Consider the following 18,714-nt stretch of genomic DNA (forward strand, 5'->3'; position numbering starts at 1 on the left):
CATCCAGAGAGGCAATGGAAACCAAGCATTGCTACAGTTGTTTATGACCGTAGAATGTGATAAAACACTGAAACACATAAGCTCTCAAAACACTAATTTCTGTTTAAAAGTTGTTTATTTTTTTTTTAGAATTCATATGAAAAATGTTACCCCTGCATGAAATTGGACCAATTTTCATACATACTTTTCCATTTACTCTTATTTTGACACACAAGCTGCCTATCATATCTTACTAGACGTTATGCTCGGGCATACAGATGAGGTACACACAAACATACCAGTTTCAGTACTTTGGGACATTTCAGGCTGCACGCTCAGTGGAGCAGCACATTCCTCAAGTTGCATGTTACTGAGTTACCAGGGACCCAGCTGAACAGTACACAGAAAAAAGTAAATTTGACTAATTCTTTTTTTTTGTTTTTTTAATAAGCAAAAACTACCATTTCTGTGCTGTTAAGTGGTAAATAATGAGTCGAAGGTGCCCCGGAGCTGCCTGTGCCCTCAGCATACACACTGAACTGTGGTAGTGTTAAATACACACACACACCTCTCACAGGAGAGAAGTGAAGGGGGCAGTTTTCACCGTATAATTAACTCGGTAATCTTCAGAGAACTGCCTCTCACTCCTTCTCTGTCACACACACACTTCTCGTGTACATTAACTGCAAGCCTTGCATAAATATTTTAATTTTATTTCGGTCTGTGTGTTTCCGCTCAGGGCAGTTGCGGGGGGGTTGTGTGCTTTTTTCTTTTTGGGTGGCAGGAGGGGGGTTGTATAGTAGGGTGGAGCGTCACAGTCTATGTCCTGTGTTCACTTCATTAGAGTTTAAATGGTCTACAGGGAGATTGCGACTGCCTTTCACATTACACCACCTGCATTTCCCATTACACACATCCGTCCACTCCACACCAACTCACACATACAGTACAAACATCTTTTCGCATGCTTTCTTTCCTCACACTTTCAAAACAAACATATTGTACTGTATAAACCACTCACAAGCATTCACAAGTGCAGATGTGCACATGGCATAAACACAGCATGTGGTCATAACTTTTTTTGCTTGAATATTCACTTTTCATACAGTTCACTGCTATAAATCATCCAGTCATCACTCATTCCGGCACATATAGGCCAACAAATATTTTTCTCATTCTCAAATGCAAATACATGCATACACAAACACATACACAGTTTTATTTGAGCTGCAGGCTGCAGTGGGCTGTGCATGATCAACCATCTCGACTGTATAACCCTCCTATATGCAGTTTTGTCTTTGCATCAAGACAGAAAATTGTTTATGCATCCATCATAGGCTGAGCTTAGCTCATTCCAACTTGCCAAGAGATCATATGACACGCTAAACAGACACACACCACACAAAATAGCAAGGCAGGCCCTGAGCCAGCAACGGCTTTGTGAGTCTGACTCCCTGCCTTTCTATTTTTCCACTCTGGCAGCGTCCCCTAAAGGTCTCTGGCGCAGCCCTCACAGGTTAAACTTCACAACAAAGTGGCAGAGTGGTCTGCGGGTTGGCCCCTTATCATACAGTCACTGCAGGGTATTTCTGGTCACTAGTAAGACTGGAGCCACCAATGGGAGGAGGGCAGGGGGACTGGAGGGGTCTGTATCCTCCCTGAGTGGGGTCCAGGAAGGCTTGGGCAGGGTGGGCGTAGCCGATGTACTGCGGGTGAAGAAACTGTCCCTGGTGAGGCATGATTTGCGTGGCCTGCTGGCAATTAAGTACGGAGAAGTTAGTGGGCATGTTGACGAAGACGCTGGCATCAGGAGGCAGGCAGCAGGAGGCCTGAGCCCGCATGAGTGGAGGGGGAGCAGGGCGGGGTGCAGCAGGCGGGGCAGAGGAGCTGGATGAGGTGGCTGTACTGGACTGCCGGGACGATGAACCCCTGGAGGTCCCCACGCTGGCCATCATAGGGATGGTTTCCAAGAGGCGACCAGCACCAGCACCTCCTCCTGTTGCACCTCCTGATGACAGTTCCTGTTTGGGCCGGAGGCAGCGGCAGCAGCACACAGCAACCACAGAGCCCACCAGGATGAAAGCTACAAACACCGAGCCCACAATCAGGAACGGCACATAGATAGGCACTACAGAGAGAGAAGAAAATTACACATTCTCATAAAAAAACAGCTATCAGATCTGCTGTTGTGGAAAAAACATTGACATCTAAGTTAAACATTAACCTTCAAAGCAGTACCGCCTCACACACACACACATACATATACACACACACACACACACACACACACGCACACGTCTCTTGCTTCCCTGCACAAGCAAATCTCCTACATATGAGTGGAGATTGGGTAAAACAGTGAAACAAAAGACAGCAGAGAAGAGTGTTTGGACTTGGGTAGAAGAATGAGAGGTACACTGGGACTGAGTCCCCAGGGAGTCCCAGGCTCTCATTAGCAGTTATTAACTTTGTTTTGATCTGTTTTAATCCTCAGCACCCTGCTGTTTCCCCAGCCTCCTCGACCCTGCAGACCTGTGTGTGTGTGTGTGTGTGTGTGTGTGTGTGTGTGTGTGTGTGTGTGTGTGTGTGTGTGTGTGTGTGTGTTTGCATGGGTGACATTCTTAGGCCCGGCTGCCAGCAGATATTTGTGACCCTTCTTTTTCTTCAGCTATTTATGACCAAACCTTTGAAAATGAGTTACTCAAGCTGAACTACAGTACTTGGCTTCTGCTTAAAGAAGGGTATTAAAGTTGACTGATTTAATGTAGCTGAATGGGAGCTTATTCAGCCCTTAAATCAGAAGAAATAGCTATTTCTTCTCGCAAAGCTTTTCTTACTTTTTGTTTAAAACAGCAAATCAGACCGGTAAGAAAGTACTTGTGTAACCGTTCCACCAATCACTCTGTGCTCTTTGCTGGGTCAAATAGCAGAGGCATTATTAAACGAGTACATATCTTGACATTTTTATATGTTGGATATCTCTACATTTGCTAAGTGAAAGGCAAGAGAAGATCCAATAACAACTTTGAAACATGATCAACAATAACTTTCCTCAAGAAGAAATAACAGTTTTTGTTCTAATTTCACCTTTTGCCCGAACAGTGAGGGCACAGAGTGAATGTTTTTGGCAGAAAGAGGGCGACAGGCGAGATGAGGTCACTTCTTAGGTGTTTTCCTCACTGGTTCATTCCCATGCTCACTCACACAAACACCTTACAAACACAATAACGACCATAAGTGATTAGTTGTGTTTTATTGTTCTCACTGGGTGTAGTTATTTTCTGCTCTGAATGTGCCCATGTGTTATGAGGTGTAACTGTATGCCAAGGAGAGAGGTGGCAACTGGCTCCAGTTTCCTTTTGTCTCTTTGAAATACATCCATACCGCCTTGAGAAACTTTTCAAAATGCTCATCAAAAGTAGCAGGGTATTATAAGGATTACTGCATGGAACCTGTTAAGAGCTGGGGGACATTCATTGGCTGAGGCGGTAAGTCCAGGTGACAAAAGACACAGGCCAGCGGCAGAAGAGGCCAAGACACGGTGACATGAAACAGACTAGGACCTTGACCCATTTCCCTTTGACAAGAATCGGTGTCGACTTCAGGGGCTGATGTAGCCTACCTCACAGCTAAACACCTTCCAGTAAACAGGTTTTAACAGGAACTCTGTTATGGCAACACAAATAAAAGTTACAAGTGCAGAAATGTCCCAGTGAGACTTTGACTGTCCTTTTTTCCTGCACTTATATGGCCTCCACCTCAACATCTCTGCTTCCACTCCCTTTTTCTGCATGGCAGATGAGGATTAGTAATTGCAGAAACTTTTGTCTGGTTTTACTTCCCTACTTTGAACTGCGGGGCTCCTTTCCAAAACACTGTACAGTAAAACAGTGATGGAGGGGGGAGCACCAATTAAAGTTCAGCAAATACAGTGGTGGACGAAGTACTCAGATCTTTGTGCAAGTAAAAAAAATACTTAATTACAAGTAAAAGTGAAATGTATTGAAAGTATCAAAAATAAAAGAACTAAATATGCAACAAAGGGTGCTAAGGGTCACAAGATAAATCTGGGATGTTTGGAACAGGGTAGGAACGAAGAAACAAGGCTGAAAGTCTACAGCCATGCTAGCAGCTATCTGATGCTGTAGCCTACAGATGTTGCTTTGAGTTAAATGCTAATATCAACATGCTAACATGCTCACAATGACAATGCTAAAATGCTAATGTTTAGCAGGTATAGTGTTCACCATTTTACTTTAGCGTGTTAGCATGCTAAAATTTGCTACTTACTTAGCACTAAACACAAATTGGGAATGTCATTACTACTGCAGAATTTTGGCCATAAACCAAAGTACTATTGGACAAATTTAAACTTTAAGTTTATGATGACACTAAATAAAAAGCTATGGTTTCGCAATTTATCCCGAGGGGGACATAAATGTTCTTGAGATTTCATTATGGACCAAAGTGGTGGACTGACTTACAACATTGACATCCATAGATTCATGCCGCTAATGGTTAAAAACTATACTTTGCTAGACTAATTTGTAAAAAAAAAAAAAAAAAAAGTTTGGACTTTTAATCTTTGTTTTTTATGAAATGTTGGAACAGTTATATGTTGTACCTTTTGCTAAGGTGTGATTTTCCACATGGTGGTTGAAACCCTCCTATTGTTCCCTGTCACTCCTCCACACCTGTTGCTGCAGTTGAGCTGTGGCAGCCTTGCCGCAGTAACAGCAGCCCCCTCTCTTAAGCTCTTGTTTTGGGCACAGTCTTTGTGGCTGTGCTGGCTGGAGTCTCCCCTCATTTATCCCAAGGGTATTCTCCTGTTCCTAAATACCATATGTTCCTTCATGTTGAGCACATTAATAATTTCCTGCCTGTTATCCATTGACATTACAGTGTGTATCTTTCCTGGATGATTAATAGACTGCAAGCATATGAAAAATATATGAAATGCACAAACTGAACTAGGCCTTCCTCTTTTCTTAGTGAGGAAAAAGCTGCTTTTCTTTATATTATTTTGGCTGGAGGCCACTGAATGAAATGTATACCTCTTCCTGCAGTGATAGGGCATGATTGTCTTAGCAAATGACAGATTATAGCTGGAGGGCCAAAAGAGGGCATACTATTCTCCAGGGAAACATGAACTAAGCCTGTGTTGCCTTTCTCTCTGATGTCCAATATTTGCTCTACTTTTCTGGAGTGCTGTTATCTATGTTGATCTTTTATTCAAGATATGATGCAGCTTCAAGAGGCTGTATGGTAGATTAATTTATGGGAATGTAAACCATGATGAATGGGGAGCCAAGGTGGAGACAGAAGTTTGTATTGTTACCTAATCAACTATACAAATTGGAAACCATGGGTTATATTTTGCCTTAAGTTTTGGTAATGATGTCTCTCTGAAATGCAGTGTCTATGTATGTATGTATGTATGTACTCTATATGAGTGTCTAGTTTGAAGATTGTGAGTGTGAATCCCTTGAAAGCCCACAGACACCAGAGAGACTGCAGTGGGGGATTCCAGGACGACAGGGACTCCACCAGCCTGGTAGGAAATGATACATAACGTGATTTGTGTTTTTTTAATGAGCTGAGCTGTCAGCGCCTTTGGTGAGCCACTGTCCAAGATCCGGTCAAGTCCAAACTTGATCCCCGTGGGGACAGCGTGATCTGAGCCAGGCCCCTCTTGCACTGTTACAGGCCAGAACAAACACAGCTATTTATAAGTGCAGTATAGGCACAGTTTGCCATTTGTGAGTGCAGTTAACTGCTTTTTTGAAGGAGTCTGCTGCTGTCTCCTGTGCAGCTGTCGTTGCCAACCAGGACAGGCAGCAGATGAGCCTTAACAGGGAGATACTGTTGAACTGTTGGGTTTATGAGGGGAAACCGAACCTTGTAATAGGTCCTGCAATTTACAATATCAAATTTAAGACATCCTGTGCCCAAGGCACATGGACATGCCGTCAACACGTTATATTAATGTGAGTCACTTTCAATTACAGTCATTTGGAATAAAACTTAAAAACAAAGGTACACTACACTGACCCCTGCGCTGGTCAATTAGTTTTAGTACCAGTTTTCCTCTGATATAAATCACAGTGAAGACTACAGTATTATGTGCATTGTTGGGCTTTTACTGTGACAATCCCCATACTCCAAAACGACCCCTAACCTATAACATATTTTTAATCATTCTTGTATGTTAATCAATTTTTTAATTGCCTTTGCCCTCTTTTGCAGTGTCTTTTGTTGTTTTAACTGTTTTTTTTAAGACTATGTAAGCTATAATGATGACTGATTATGAGCATACATCATATTTGTGTTAGAAGTTGCTGAAACAGTAGAAGTGTATACCTGCACCGGAATCCTTGTTCTCCTTGCTCTCTGTCCCGGGCTCCTGAGCTTGCTGGTCGTTATCGCAGCTCCCCTGATCGAGCCGTGCCTCCGTGCTGGAGCAACAGTAGCGCAGCTCGCATTTCCCGCAGCAGATTATCGAGTCCTCTCCGTCGATCTTCTCCGGGCACTGGAACCCTTCTTTCCACGCGCCCTGGGAGTCGCGCCACCCGTGGCAATACTCCCCACTGGCTTTCACGTCAATAATAACCAGGAGCAGAGTCACAATCGCGGTGACAGACATCGGGAAACCTCCTCCCCACATCCTCGGCCAGGTGGCCCTCGGCCGCACGCTGGCGCACTAAAAGAGATAGAGAGGCTTTCACTCTCGGTGTCTAACCTGGTGAGGGGACTGATACGGTGGATCGGTGTGATACAGGGAGCTGAGGGGATGAAGTGAGGGAGCAATAAACCACTCAGAAGCTGTCATCTGTTAGAGGAAATCCGTGCGTAATTCAGATCCAACGTCTTCAAAAGTGACTGCAGTATGGGTGATTATCCAAGAGTTGTAGAAAAACAAAACACAGAGTATGCTATTGAAAGAAAAGCTGTAACAGAAATTATAACAGATCTAAGCTTAACTAATACTCCAGTTGTACACCTTAAGAGCTCTTGCTAAAATCCAGAATGGGAAGACTAAATGATCTCCTCTGGCACTGCAGCAAGGCTGTTCATGTCTCCTCACTCTTCAAATGCCTTTCCACAGGGATGCAGAGAAACCAACACTTGTAGTCTGATCCATGTTGCTGTCACTCCTGAGACCCCTCACCGCCAGCCCCGTGCGCAAACATAAGATTTCAAACTTCTGGGGCTTGGTCTGCATTGTTGGGCGTCAGAAGTCAGTCAGCCAGTCTGGGACAGTGTAGCACGATTGAACTAAAGCGTGCAGAGTGTATCCTACTTTGCGTCAGAGTGAGAGGGGCGTGTAAAAAGTCAGATGCAAATACACATCCCTCTTAAATGAGTAGGTAATAAACCGTCGGAACTAGCAGTGGCAAGATGCAAACCGTAAAATACAACTTCCGGTTGAAACTAATAAAATAAAAGCCTATCGCAGAATACAATAAATGCATATTGAAATGTATGGAGTAGGCTACTTTTTGATGAAGTAGTCAATTAAAATGAGAAGATAATTCAAGACAGACCATTAAATGATGTATTATATAGAAACTGCTATATCTTTACCGGCCCAGACCTCAGCCAACAGCTTTGAGATTTTTCAGCTCTATCGTTTTTGATTGGCTACACCAGCTATCAATTATGAATGTATTTGCTGCCAATCACTTTCATGTGTCACTGTCAAATTGTGAATTTATTTTGAAAGGAAGCTAAGCCATTTCCGGTTGCATTTCGTTGATGACTTGAGGCCACTTCTCTTATTCTACATCAGACATTTGATTGGAGAGCCCCAAAGTTCAGTTGAACTTTTCCAGGCTGATTTTGTTCTAGTTGTCTCCTGGTGAAAAACAACTGGGAGTTTGGGTAGTTTGGCGCGTGCAGGCGTCTCTCCTCTGCTCTGCCCACCAACAGGATTTAAATGGTGACAATGCCATCTAGTGGAGTTACCAGATGCTTGCTCCTTTGCGAACATCTGGTAATATCACTAGATAAACTCGATAAGAACACGTTTGTTTTACAAAGACTTGGTGGGTGTTCCAATATAATTATAAATGTTCGTGTATTTTACACAATATCCAGTGGTTTAATAGGCCTAAAGTGATGTACTTTAGTTCAAATCTGAGGTAGGCTACTTTTACTTTACTTGAGTATATCCATCTATTCTACTTAATAACTGCTGCACCAGTTTTGGAGGCAAATGTACTTTTTACTCCACTATGCCTAACTTCTAAAAGTTACCAGCTACTTTGCAGATTCAGATTTTTATAAAACCTACCATTTTAATATGATGCAACTACCCAGTGTCAGAGGGGTATGCAGCAACAATTTGCCAAAAACAAGTGCCGGACATCATCATGTATGGGCTTTAAATAATAAAGGTTTACTTTAAAGTATATCAGCGACGTTAACGGTTGCCCGGTTAGGTTGCAAATTGCGACAATTGGAAACCTAATCATCACCCCTGGTTGATGTGATTTGAGTGGTGAGTGGCTTTCCATCTCTGTCTGCACTATTTCTTCCCCCAAAAAGGACACAGTGAATAGGTTGGTCAACAGAACTTCAAACCATACTGTGTGGTCTAATAGAACTCCTACCTGATGTCATCACTGGTCTCATCTCTACTTGATGCCATCGCCGACCTCATGTCTGTCTCATTCACTCCTTGCCTGTGTTCTTCTCCACTAAGACATAATGTCAAACAAACATTATGTAATAGATTTTTCATTAGTTTTTCCATATCAATAATATTAAGAAATGAATCTGTTGGTATCAAGTTGCTCCCCCTACACTTCCACCTAATGTTAGACCTACCTGTTGCCTTCCCCTGTCTTTCCTGATCCACTATCCTCACACCTGAATGAAATGAACTCACTGTTAAATATAGCAGCCTAAATTCAATTCTTAAATCAGCCTAGTGATGGCATCAGAGAAGACAACTATTATGCAGTAAGGTTGTGCTGCTGTTGAAATTACATTCACATTTTGTATTTTAAATTTATTTTTCTTCTTGTCATTTATTGTGCATGCTACCTTATATTTACCAGTTGTTATTTTACCTTAATAAAATTGAGATATGTCATGCATTGGATTGGTACCATAGGGTTTAATCAAAATCTAAATGTAGCTATCAGCAACATTGGTTTGCATTAAGCTAGCCGTAAACCCCACTTTAGCTGCTAGTGTTTGCAAACACTAGCTAGTCTGACAACAGTCTGTTAACATGAATATTTGCAAGCCTCCAAGTTTGGTAGCAAATCTATGTATGATTCCATGGTAACCCCCCCATTTGGCTGCTACATTCCCAGTGTTAGCAAACGCTAGCTAGTCTGTTAACATTAATATTTGCAAACCTCCAAGCACAGACGTCACACTTTAAATCCTACCTGTTGCCTCTCACCATCCACTTATTTAACTGCTGTCGCATCCCTGGACATGTCATCTCCGTTTCCCTCTTTCTTTTTCTATTTTCATCCCCAACAGCTGTTTTGCTTTGCTCTTTTTCCATAGACGGCAACTTACTACTCGTACGCTCGTACCTGCTCACTCAGCGCTCACTGCGCCCACCCGCTCCCCTCCGACTTCTATGTCAACATTCTATGATGGAATCTTATGAGACAGGGCGCCTACTCTAGCCTGTTAGTCCTCTAAAATGTTATATAATAACATTGAGGAAATGTAGAAATTATTTTTTTTGTTTTGTTTTTTTACCATCGCTTTGGCGCCCCCCATGGTGCTGCGCCCCTATGCGCCGCATATGGCGCATACCCACTTTTTGCGCCACTGATGCAGAGAACGGGTAAACTATGTAGGTCTACAATTGCCTATATGTACACAAGTAGTTAATATAACCTCCACCTCAGAAAGCTAAAACTAAAAAGCTGCGGCAATGCATCTGTAATAATAGGCAATACAGTAGACTAACATTTATTATCATTCTGCTCCATGGTTTTTACTTGTGATATCTTAAGTATATTTAGCTAATAATACGTCTGAATACAGGGCTTTTACTTGTAATGGACCATTTTTCACTGTATATGGGTACTGTTACATAGGTAAAATATCATAGGCTACTTCTTCCACCACTGGTTATGAACACACGTTACCCAGCAGCATATAAAGCAGTTTACTCCCACTCAACCAGCGAGCTACAATATAATAATGCTGCTTAAAACGCTGTGCATCAGTAATAATGATTAAAGGATGTAATCTTGAAGATATAACACTCACGTGCTCTATTTTGCTGAATAATGTATACTTTTTCTTCCACCGCTGATTCTCCTTGCTCGCCAGTACTTCATATCCCATCATGCTTCAGCGTGAAGCGGTGTCCGTAGCAACAGCACAGGAAGTGGCGCGCAACTGTTGAAAAACTGTCACACAACAAACTGAAGCGGGGATTTTGATGCTGTTCAACTTCGTCAACCGCTAGCTGTGTTGGCAAAGTTACAACCCGAAGTGCTCTTCTTTAAGCTTGGCTTACTAACATAAAACGTAAGTGCTATTTCAATATTTGGCTAGCTTTGTATGAAATAATATTTTAGCTAACGTTAGAGTTAACGTTGAGCAACCTGCGCTAATGGAGACCATTGAGAACAGATAGCTAGCTAACGTTGACGTTACTGGTGCACAAATATCTGTAACTATTGTGAAGAACAATAGGACACATTTGTTGGTGCATTAAGCTAAGTGTGGACATGTTACAAACAACTCTGTGTTTCTACTGTGAAGCCATATGACTAATAATTTCATATTGTCTGTGTACAGATGTCGCATGTGAGAGTTGGGCGTCCACAACAACATACCAAAGGAAAAAGACCTATTCGCCCCAAGAAAGCAGCAGCTTCTAAAAAAGACTGGGTGGTGAGTACTGACCACTGACATTTGTTCCAGCCTCCACCTGTTGACTAGAAAAGTATGTATTGTGTCATGTACTTTGTTAGTTATATGCTGCACAACTAGGAGGATAGTCCAGTTTGCTGTGAACATTTTTCCCTCATAAAGTAATCTCCTTCTCCTCTTTAAATAAAGAACATATCTCGTTTTGAAAGTAATTAAGTAATGACAGCCCTCTCTTGATGGTTTCAGAGCACTGTCAATGACCTGTCTGTGCACAAGCTGTCACCTGCTGAGCTGGTAAGGTGTTTGACTGTGTTCTCATTCATTGTTGTTTTGTTAGTAGTGTGACATGTAAAACTGAGAAGCAATTCATACTGTTTCATCTCATGCTATGCATTATAATAGCACTTGAACGTCATTTTTAGATTGAGATGATAGTACTGAAACAATTAAAACAGTTATTACAAGTCCATATTTGCTTTTTGATTAATCGCTTCTGCTGCAGGACCATCGGCATGAGATTCACAAGTCCCACAACAAGGCAGCGGCTCAGTGGGAGCTGAGAGAGAAAGCCCTACAACGCCGTTTCAGACGTGCTGGGAGCCCTGCACCTCTAGACCACGCCAGCCTCAGCATCATCAGGGAGGTGTGTCTGATGATGATTTTCCCATTGCTGTTAGTGTCTTCTTTACTTAATCAATGTGTGTTTGTTTTATACAGAAACAAAGTATTTATATATATATATATATATATATATATATATATATCTTACTGAAACTCCTCCCTGGTGCTGAGTTTATCACAGGGTTTTTGCTGCTGGTGATGTGTTTTACTGCTGCAGGTGTTCTCTGACCAGCTGCTGCTTCAGGATGTGCTGGCTCGCTCTGACAGAGCCATGGCTGTGGTCAAAGACTTGTTTGGAGATGCTCCACGCAGGCAGGCTGGTAAATGTACTCAACCTGTTCCCTGCTTGTAGACCTAAGCGGGCACAACACATATAAGATATCTTCCTAGAAGATTAGATGTTAATCACTAAATATAATGTACATTAGTATATTATTTCTTCCTAAGATTTGAAGGCTTTTTTTTAAAAAATTGTTTACAGTGTGTTTGTGTATTTCCGCAGGGCACCCCAGTGTGACAATGGCTCCAAACTGTGACTCAGACTCAGCTCTGCCTGTGCTCCAAAGACCAGATCCTCCAACTCAGCTGTCACTGCTCAGCCAGTCTATGATGGACCAACAGGTGTGTGTGTGTGTGTGTGTGTGTTAAATTTGTGGTTTGGTACCTAATGTTTTCACCAGCTTTTATCAATTTATGTCTAATTTGTTCTCAATAATAACTCACTGTACGTCTGTGTCTTTTTACATCCTGGTTTTACTTTCTTGCATAAAGATTTTGGTCTATATTACAGCCCAGTCTCATGGCAGTTCGTGAAATGGTCACTTTATTGAATTGTGTACTGAACACGTTAATGTCGTTATTTTTGTGTGGTGAGCACGAATTGTAAAGTAATGTATTTCAATGGGAAGCATATTTTGCAGGGATGTTGGTCGGGGTGGTGGATGGGTCAAACAACACAGGACTTTCACCCCAGAGACCGGGATCGCGTCCCGAGTGTTGCAGTTCCTTTCCGCGTTATTCTCTTCCTAACCACAACCGTCCCGTCGTTGTGGTCGGCGTATGGCGTTTCATTTTCCCGTTGTTGCGTGCCACGGAGACCACGGATGGTGTCGAAAATCGTGACCTGTACACGAATCAATAAATCAAAATAACGTGACCATTTCACGAACTGGTGTGAGACCGGGTTGCATATTAACGTGTTTGCATTTGTAAAATGTTTCTTTTCAGGCTCTTAATGAACTAGAAGCTTCAGAGGAAGACCACAGTGATGAAGATACCTATCATACTGGCAGTTCAGACCATCATGTAATCCATAGGTAATATTGCCTGCGAAATACTGTACATGCAAAATATTACACAATCTGAGATAAGAAACTGACTTGTGTTACTTGTTATGGGGAACATATTATACATTCAAAGCTGTTCGTTAAGTTTCTGATCCTGCTGACACCACTACATTGCTTGTGATACTTTTCTTTGCAGGGCCAATGTACGAAAAATTGATTCCCAGTCTCGGTGTAGAGTTATACAGCAACAGAAAGTCCATCGTCCTAACTCTGACCATGCAGACAGAGACAATGTTCCTGTAACCCCCATGCACATCAGGCAGAGCACCAGACCACACAGGTAAGATGAGGACAGAACAGTTTAAGATTATTTATTTCATGCAGTCATCACAAGGAAAAATGTACTTTTTAATCAGATGTGAAATCCTTTTTCCGCATACAAACTCATCTAACCTTGTTTCAGCTCTCAATGCCACGGTGGCTGTTCAGCGTGTTCGTTCCAGACAAAGCCAGTCAGAGGAAGGCAAGGAGGAACCGACAGTCCTGGTTTCTCAGGTCCTGAACCCTGATCTGCCTCTCAACCAGTCAGGTAATATCAGGAAGGAATCTGTTTTTTCATAATGTGTCACTCTGTGAGAAAAATGTAATCATCTGAACGGCTAAATACTGCAATAAACAGAAGAAATTAACCGTAGTCTCCGTATATATTTTTTTAGGCAGGATCAGTAGTAGAACCAGCAGGAACAGGAAGTGTGTTTCTCAAAGTTCATGGCTGGATGGTTCCTCTGTTGCCTCTCTCAATGGGGACCAGTCCAGTCTGGGCCTGCTGCAGGCCATGCTGGGTCAGGTGGAGGCAGACTTGGATACTCTGAGTCCTGACACTGTACTAGCTTCAGCACAGAGTCAGAAACGGCAAAGAACACAAGGTCTCACTGGATTCTCTGTCGCCTTGGTCTCCACTCTGGGACGTTTAGTGCACCTCCTCAAACAGGTACTGTAATTGCTCCAGTAAAGTCTTTATTAAACACTTTTTTATAGACCGATACAGCCAACATGCATCACATTACAGGAATGCTCACACAAGCATCTTATTTCTATTGATGTCTTCAAGGGGTATGAAGTCTTTTGAGACATACAATTTAATTAAAGGACCATACCAGTGTTTCTGCATGTTTTAACCCCTTTACTAGGAATAACATACAGTACACTTAACATTTCTGCTCATCACTTTTCCAAAGCATGCCATAGTTTTATATTTATGAAAGTGTTTCCTATTTTCCAGGCAGGCTTAATTTCATTTTCATTCATTATATTTTTTGTCAAAGTTACAATGCACAGTATTGCCTTGATGTTTGACACTGTCCTTTTTTGTGATCAGATGTTTTTTTCTTGAAGAGAGCAATGAAAACACACACACATCCAGTATACACGTAGTACAGAGGATATACAACATTTGAGAACGTGTTTGACACTGTCCTGGAGCATTCTTAATTTCATGACGTCCATTTAACGTAACTGTCGTCAGAGGGAAGAGGAAGCTCAGGAAGAGGCTCTGGAGAGGAGGAGACTGGAGGAGGAGTTGAGAGAGCAACGTGGGCTGATTGATGCTCTCACTGCTGAGATGATGACTCTGAGAGAAGAGGCCACCGCCCTGCAGGTTAGACCGAGTTTACCACATGGTCTGTCACTACATTATTGTCCAGATTCTGACTGGCTTTTTCTTTCTCTTTGGCTCCTCTCAGGCCGGGTTGCAGCAGCAGACAGCAGAGCTGGAGCAGAAGTTGGACACAGTGGTGTTGGTGATGGGGGGACTTGGACTACTGGAGGCACACATTGACCCACCCCAAGAAGCTGCCGGTTGTGTGTGTGTGTGGGTGTGTGTGGGTGTGGTTGCGGGTGTTAAATAGTGCATTAGTGCCTAATTGTTTTTTACGTGTCGTAAACAGTTAGGCAGTCTGCACCAGTTGCTGAGCGAGATCCTGAACGTCTACAAGCCTCTGTTTCTCCTGCTGTCTTGCTCTCCCCCCCTCGACAGAGAGACAACTGGCAACAAATTCCTGGTAACAGCCTGGTTCTCTGTAGTTATCTAATTTCAACTGCATGCCATCTTACTCAGCCAGCTGTAAGAAGCCTAATTTAGCTTTTCCCCCTGTTCTTTAGTGCCTCATCCTGTACCACTGCACCAGGAGCTTCCTCCTGTAGATGTCCTGCGTTCCCGTGAGGCTGTCCACTCCTACAGCTCAGCCTCTAGCCTCACCAGCCTTCCTCTCACCAGCCTGCCCTCTACGTCCTCATTATTACTGACCTCTGACCCCCTTAGCTCACAGCTCTCTCCAGAGGCCATGCTGGCTGAGATCGCTCAGCTGAACAGACAGAACGACCTGATCAGGGCCCAGCTTTGCCAAGCTAAGGGCCTGGGGTCAGGGGTCGGACAATCGCCTAACAGTAGCAACGAGCAGAGAAGGTTGAGCTCCAGCAGCTCAGGAAGAGTCACACCCCAAAGTGCCAGAGAGAGGAGGACATCAGTTTCCAGCAGCACGGGGAGGAGGAGTCGGCATGTGCAGGCTGCTGAAGGAGAGCAGCTGACTCATCAGGTGAAATTAAGTAAAGGTGTCCTCCACAAATGGCCTACAAAGACAGATTTATACATTTGTAAATAAAGTATGCCAAAAAATATCCTTTTTTTTTTTTTTAAGATTTTAACAATTAAATTCCTCTTTTTGAAAGCCTACATAAAGTGTTTCATAAGTCTTCAAGAGTCTAAGTAATGAGGAGAAAATATAAATGTTGCTACAAAGCTATCTTTAGGGTCATAGAGCATTAAATAAATGTTCTTGCTGTTCTTGAAATGTGAAGCTTTCTTTACTTTTTTGAAAAATGTTTAAAAGCATTTTCAAGAAACACAGGGATTATTGGGAGAGAGAGTTGAATAATATGCAGACTTCTCCCTGTCATCAGGGGGGATAATGATTTGTTTATCTCGGTCTTCTTGCTCAGGCAACATCCCCTAACACCCTCCATGTGAGCAGTGTGGAACAGCGCCTCCTGGAGCTAAACAGACAAAGTGCAGCGGCGAGGGGTCGACTGCTGGAGCTTATTGAGCAAGAGAAGCAAAGTGACATAGCCAAAGTTTCTCCCTCTGATTCCCCCACCCCTCCTTCTGCCTTTAGCCCACATTCAGCAGGTATGGTGGCTCAACCTGACATGTTTCTGTCCATATGTGTAATAGCCTGTCACTGTAAGAAAAATCATTATCTGGAACCATTGTGTCATGATTATCTTTATCATATCATTCTCAGTTGGAGGAGGAAGTCCAGAGCTGCTGGCTGCACAGGAGCTCCTGCCACGCACTGGTGGTGGTGAGAGACGGTGAGTTGCTTTTTTAGATGAGACGGATTTTCCCTGGTGAGGCATGGGAATTAACTTTCAACATTGCTTTTGTGGTTCTTGCTAGTACGCTGGATGTTTTTCAGCATGCTTTTTAACAGACTTAGTTTCTTGCAAGAGACTAAACCCATATTTTAAGCACTAACATTATTATATGTATTTCTATGCTGCAGATATGTTGGTTTTGAAGTGTCTTCTCACAGTCTTGGAGGAGAACCAAGGGATGGCAAAACCCAGGTACACAAACTATAGATTGCATGGACGTACTGAGGTTTCTCCAAACTATTGCTACTTGGATCTATAACGTCTTTTCTTTTTCCACAACAGATGGAGAAACGGAGAGAGAGAGAGGGGTGGTTTGCCTTGTCCGCTCATATGAGATGACAAGAGGAGTAATTATTCAACCTGAGGACATTTTAAAACCTGTGTTTTTAGTATTTTATCTATGCAATTTTAAATGACTGAATTAAACATGTTTTTAAATTAACTTTGTGTTTTTTTTGTCATTACTGTTTTATAGCACACACTGCAGTAGGAAAACCTTGATATATACCAATGAGTGATTTGTGAGCAGATACAGTAAAATATCCAGAGTGCCTGTTTTCATTCAACCTAATTGAGATTTAAGAGAAAAGTCTGTGTGTATTATGCACAGTTTTATGTACATGAGTGGAGTTGACTGTCCAAAAACACACAAGTCATGTGTGTGGCTGAGTGGCCATATGGTGTACTGGCCCCCTAAACATTTTAAACTTCAGCTACATCAAATCCCACATGAAGGTCCAAACTAAGCGTGGTCAGGCAGTCTGTCTTTTTTTGTTTCTATGCTTGTGGTTTGGTTTAGTTATGGTCTGTTTCCATGTCTTTGAGGAACGTTTGATATCACTTAGTTTCAGTGTGTTTGTGTTTTTTAAAGGGAGAAGGGAGTTGCGTGCCAATAAGTCATGCAAGCGAGCGAGGAGAAAAAGAGTTGCTTTAACCCACTTTTAGTCCTCTCCACTGTGGCTTCAACTAAAGTATGGCCACCGGTGGCTGTTTATGGTACACAAAGATACGACACATTTTTATTTTTTCCCGACTCTTATATCTGAAGTCTTTGTTCTTTTACTATGACACTTGTTTTTTTTCTTCTTAAGAATGCATACAGACAATTTAATTTAACTGTGATTTACTGGCCCGATCATATTTATGAAACAACTGGAATAATCAGTGTTTCTCTCTTTCTTCTCTAACTCATTTTCTTGTCTTGCTTTTCTACATATTTACTTATACTTTGACTCCAAGTACATTTTTACTAGTTTCCAATTTAGTTTTTACTTTGCTGTAGCCTGGCAGCATCATGACAGCCCTGCAGGACTCTCAACCACCACGGATGTCTGTGGACGAGGCACTGTAGCCGTGACCACAGATTTCTGCACATGGTGATGACAGGACCGTAACGTCATCATGTTTTGTTTTTCATTTCTTGTTTATGTTGTGTCTCTCTCATTTATATCATGACTGATGCATTCATCTTTCCATTCATATCATGTGTTGTGTTTGTGTATGCAAGAGAAAATGTTGCACCGCAATCCAAAGTCAGCAGATGGCAACCTGGAGTCAATTATTAGAGAGACAGAGCTGGACTCTGGTGCCTTTCAGACTGCGGAAGGCAAACAGTCACTATCTAAAAATGACTTTGAATATCTTTTAACAGATGTCAAGTGGTGTCGTATTTTTTCTCTCTTTTTTAATACAGTTGATAAGCAAGTTGTAAGCAGAGAGCAACTAACAACATGTCCAGCTTAACTTTAAGGAGGTAGGATTCAGTTGTAACACCCACCATCTAACAGAGCAGGATATAAAAATAAAAGTGCATATTTCAATTAAGGCCATTTCTGGGATCAGTACTGATTACACATCCAGGTTGCATTGTAAGATTTAAATTGTCTACAGAGTCCTACAGTAACATATAGCTGAGCTTATTGTAGGAAATAAAACAAATGTCATACAGCTATTAAACAAAACATAAAGTAGTTGGGACACTTAATGGAATTGAGCCAACATTAATTCATTTTATTAGTAACACCTCTGCTTTTCCTGAGAAGACAAGTTGAAAAGGTCTCTTGTAAAAAAGGTCTTAAAGACTTTGATCTGTCGGTAAATTTGTTTGATCATTTTGTTTATATTATTTATTATGTTTTCCTTATTTTAAATGATAGAATTATTATTTTATCAGTTGCATTAGTATCATTTTGTTGTTTTCTAAAGATTCATGTCTTTTTGCATTATAATTCCTAGTGTTGCACTGCATTTAGATTCATTGTAATGCTGAATGTAATCTGTGTTTATGTGTTAACTGTACTCAACAGAACTATAAACAAAAACATTTCTGTTTTTATCGGTACTGAATTGTAAAGCTACAGACAGAAAACAAACGCAGAGAGAGGGGTATTACATGTGGTTACATGTAATGCATCTTAACCACAAGTCAGCCTTCTAAAAGCACTTCTGTGACTTTGCCCATTCATTGGCTGCTGCTGCTCTTCTGTGCAGCTCCTTGTGGCCTAAATCAAAAAGCCATAAATAAGTGGTCGCAAGCGGGCTC

At 42.0% G+C, this 18,714-nt stretch overlaps 2 protein-coding genes across 2 annotated transcripts; one reads left to right on the forward strand and one right to left on the reverse strand.

Annotated features, from left to right (window-relative positions):
* Positions 1–733: 733 nt before the first annotated feature.
* Positions 734–7,306, reverse strand: shisa2b (shisa family member 2b). Its single transcript, XM_078281232.1, has 2 exons — positions 6,337–7,306; positions 734–2,107 (listed from the first exon to the last, which is right to left on the reverse strand). The coding sequence occupies exons 1-2, from the start codon at positions 6,638–6,640 to the stop codon at positions 1,545–1,547; spliced, it is 867 nt and encodes a 288-aa protein (XP_078137358.1). The 5' UTR covers positions 6,641–7,306; the 3' UTR covers positions 734–1,544.
* A 3,037-nt stretch (positions 7,307–10,343) lies between these two features.
* spice1 (spindle and centriole associated protein 1) lies at positions 10,344–16,614 on the forward strand. Its single transcript, XM_078281038.1, is given in 19 exon segments — positions 10,344–10,485; positions 10,759–10,854; positions 11,080–11,127; positions 11,336–11,476; positions 11,672–11,774; positions 11,957–12,075; positions 12,682–12,770; positions 12,937–13,045; positions 13,047–13,080; positions 13,204–13,329; positions 13,457–13,731; positions 14,266–14,397; positions 14,483–14,597; positions 14,687–14,800; positions 14,901–15,334; positions 15,738–15,924; positions 16,040–16,109; positions 16,301–16,364; positions 16,455–16,614. Coding segments are annotated over 18 exon segments (2,313 nt in total). The 5' UTR covers positions 10,344–10,485; the 3' UTR covers positions 16,512–16,614.
* Positions 16,615–18,714: the final 2,100 nt, after the last annotated feature.

This window comes from Sander vitreus, chromosome 22 (genome assembly GCF_031162955.1).
Source record: "Sander vitreus isolate 19-12246 chromosome 22, sanVit1, whole genome shotgun sequence".
NCBI classification, from domain to species: Eukaryota; Metazoa; Chordata; class Actinopteri; order Perciformes; family Percidae; genus Sander; species Sander vitreus.

What these genes read in the sequence shown, in the direction of transcription:
- shisa2b (XM_078281232.1), bottom strand. Translation starts at nt 6,640, where the DNA reads ATGTGGGGAGGAGGTTTCCCGATGTCTGTCACCGCGATTGTGACTCTG. An exon ending in GAACAAGGATTCCGGTGCAG is followed by an intron (nt 2,108 to 6,336) that starts GTATACACTTCT and finishes CTCTCTCTGTAG; the next exon opens with TGCCTATCTATGTGCCGTTC.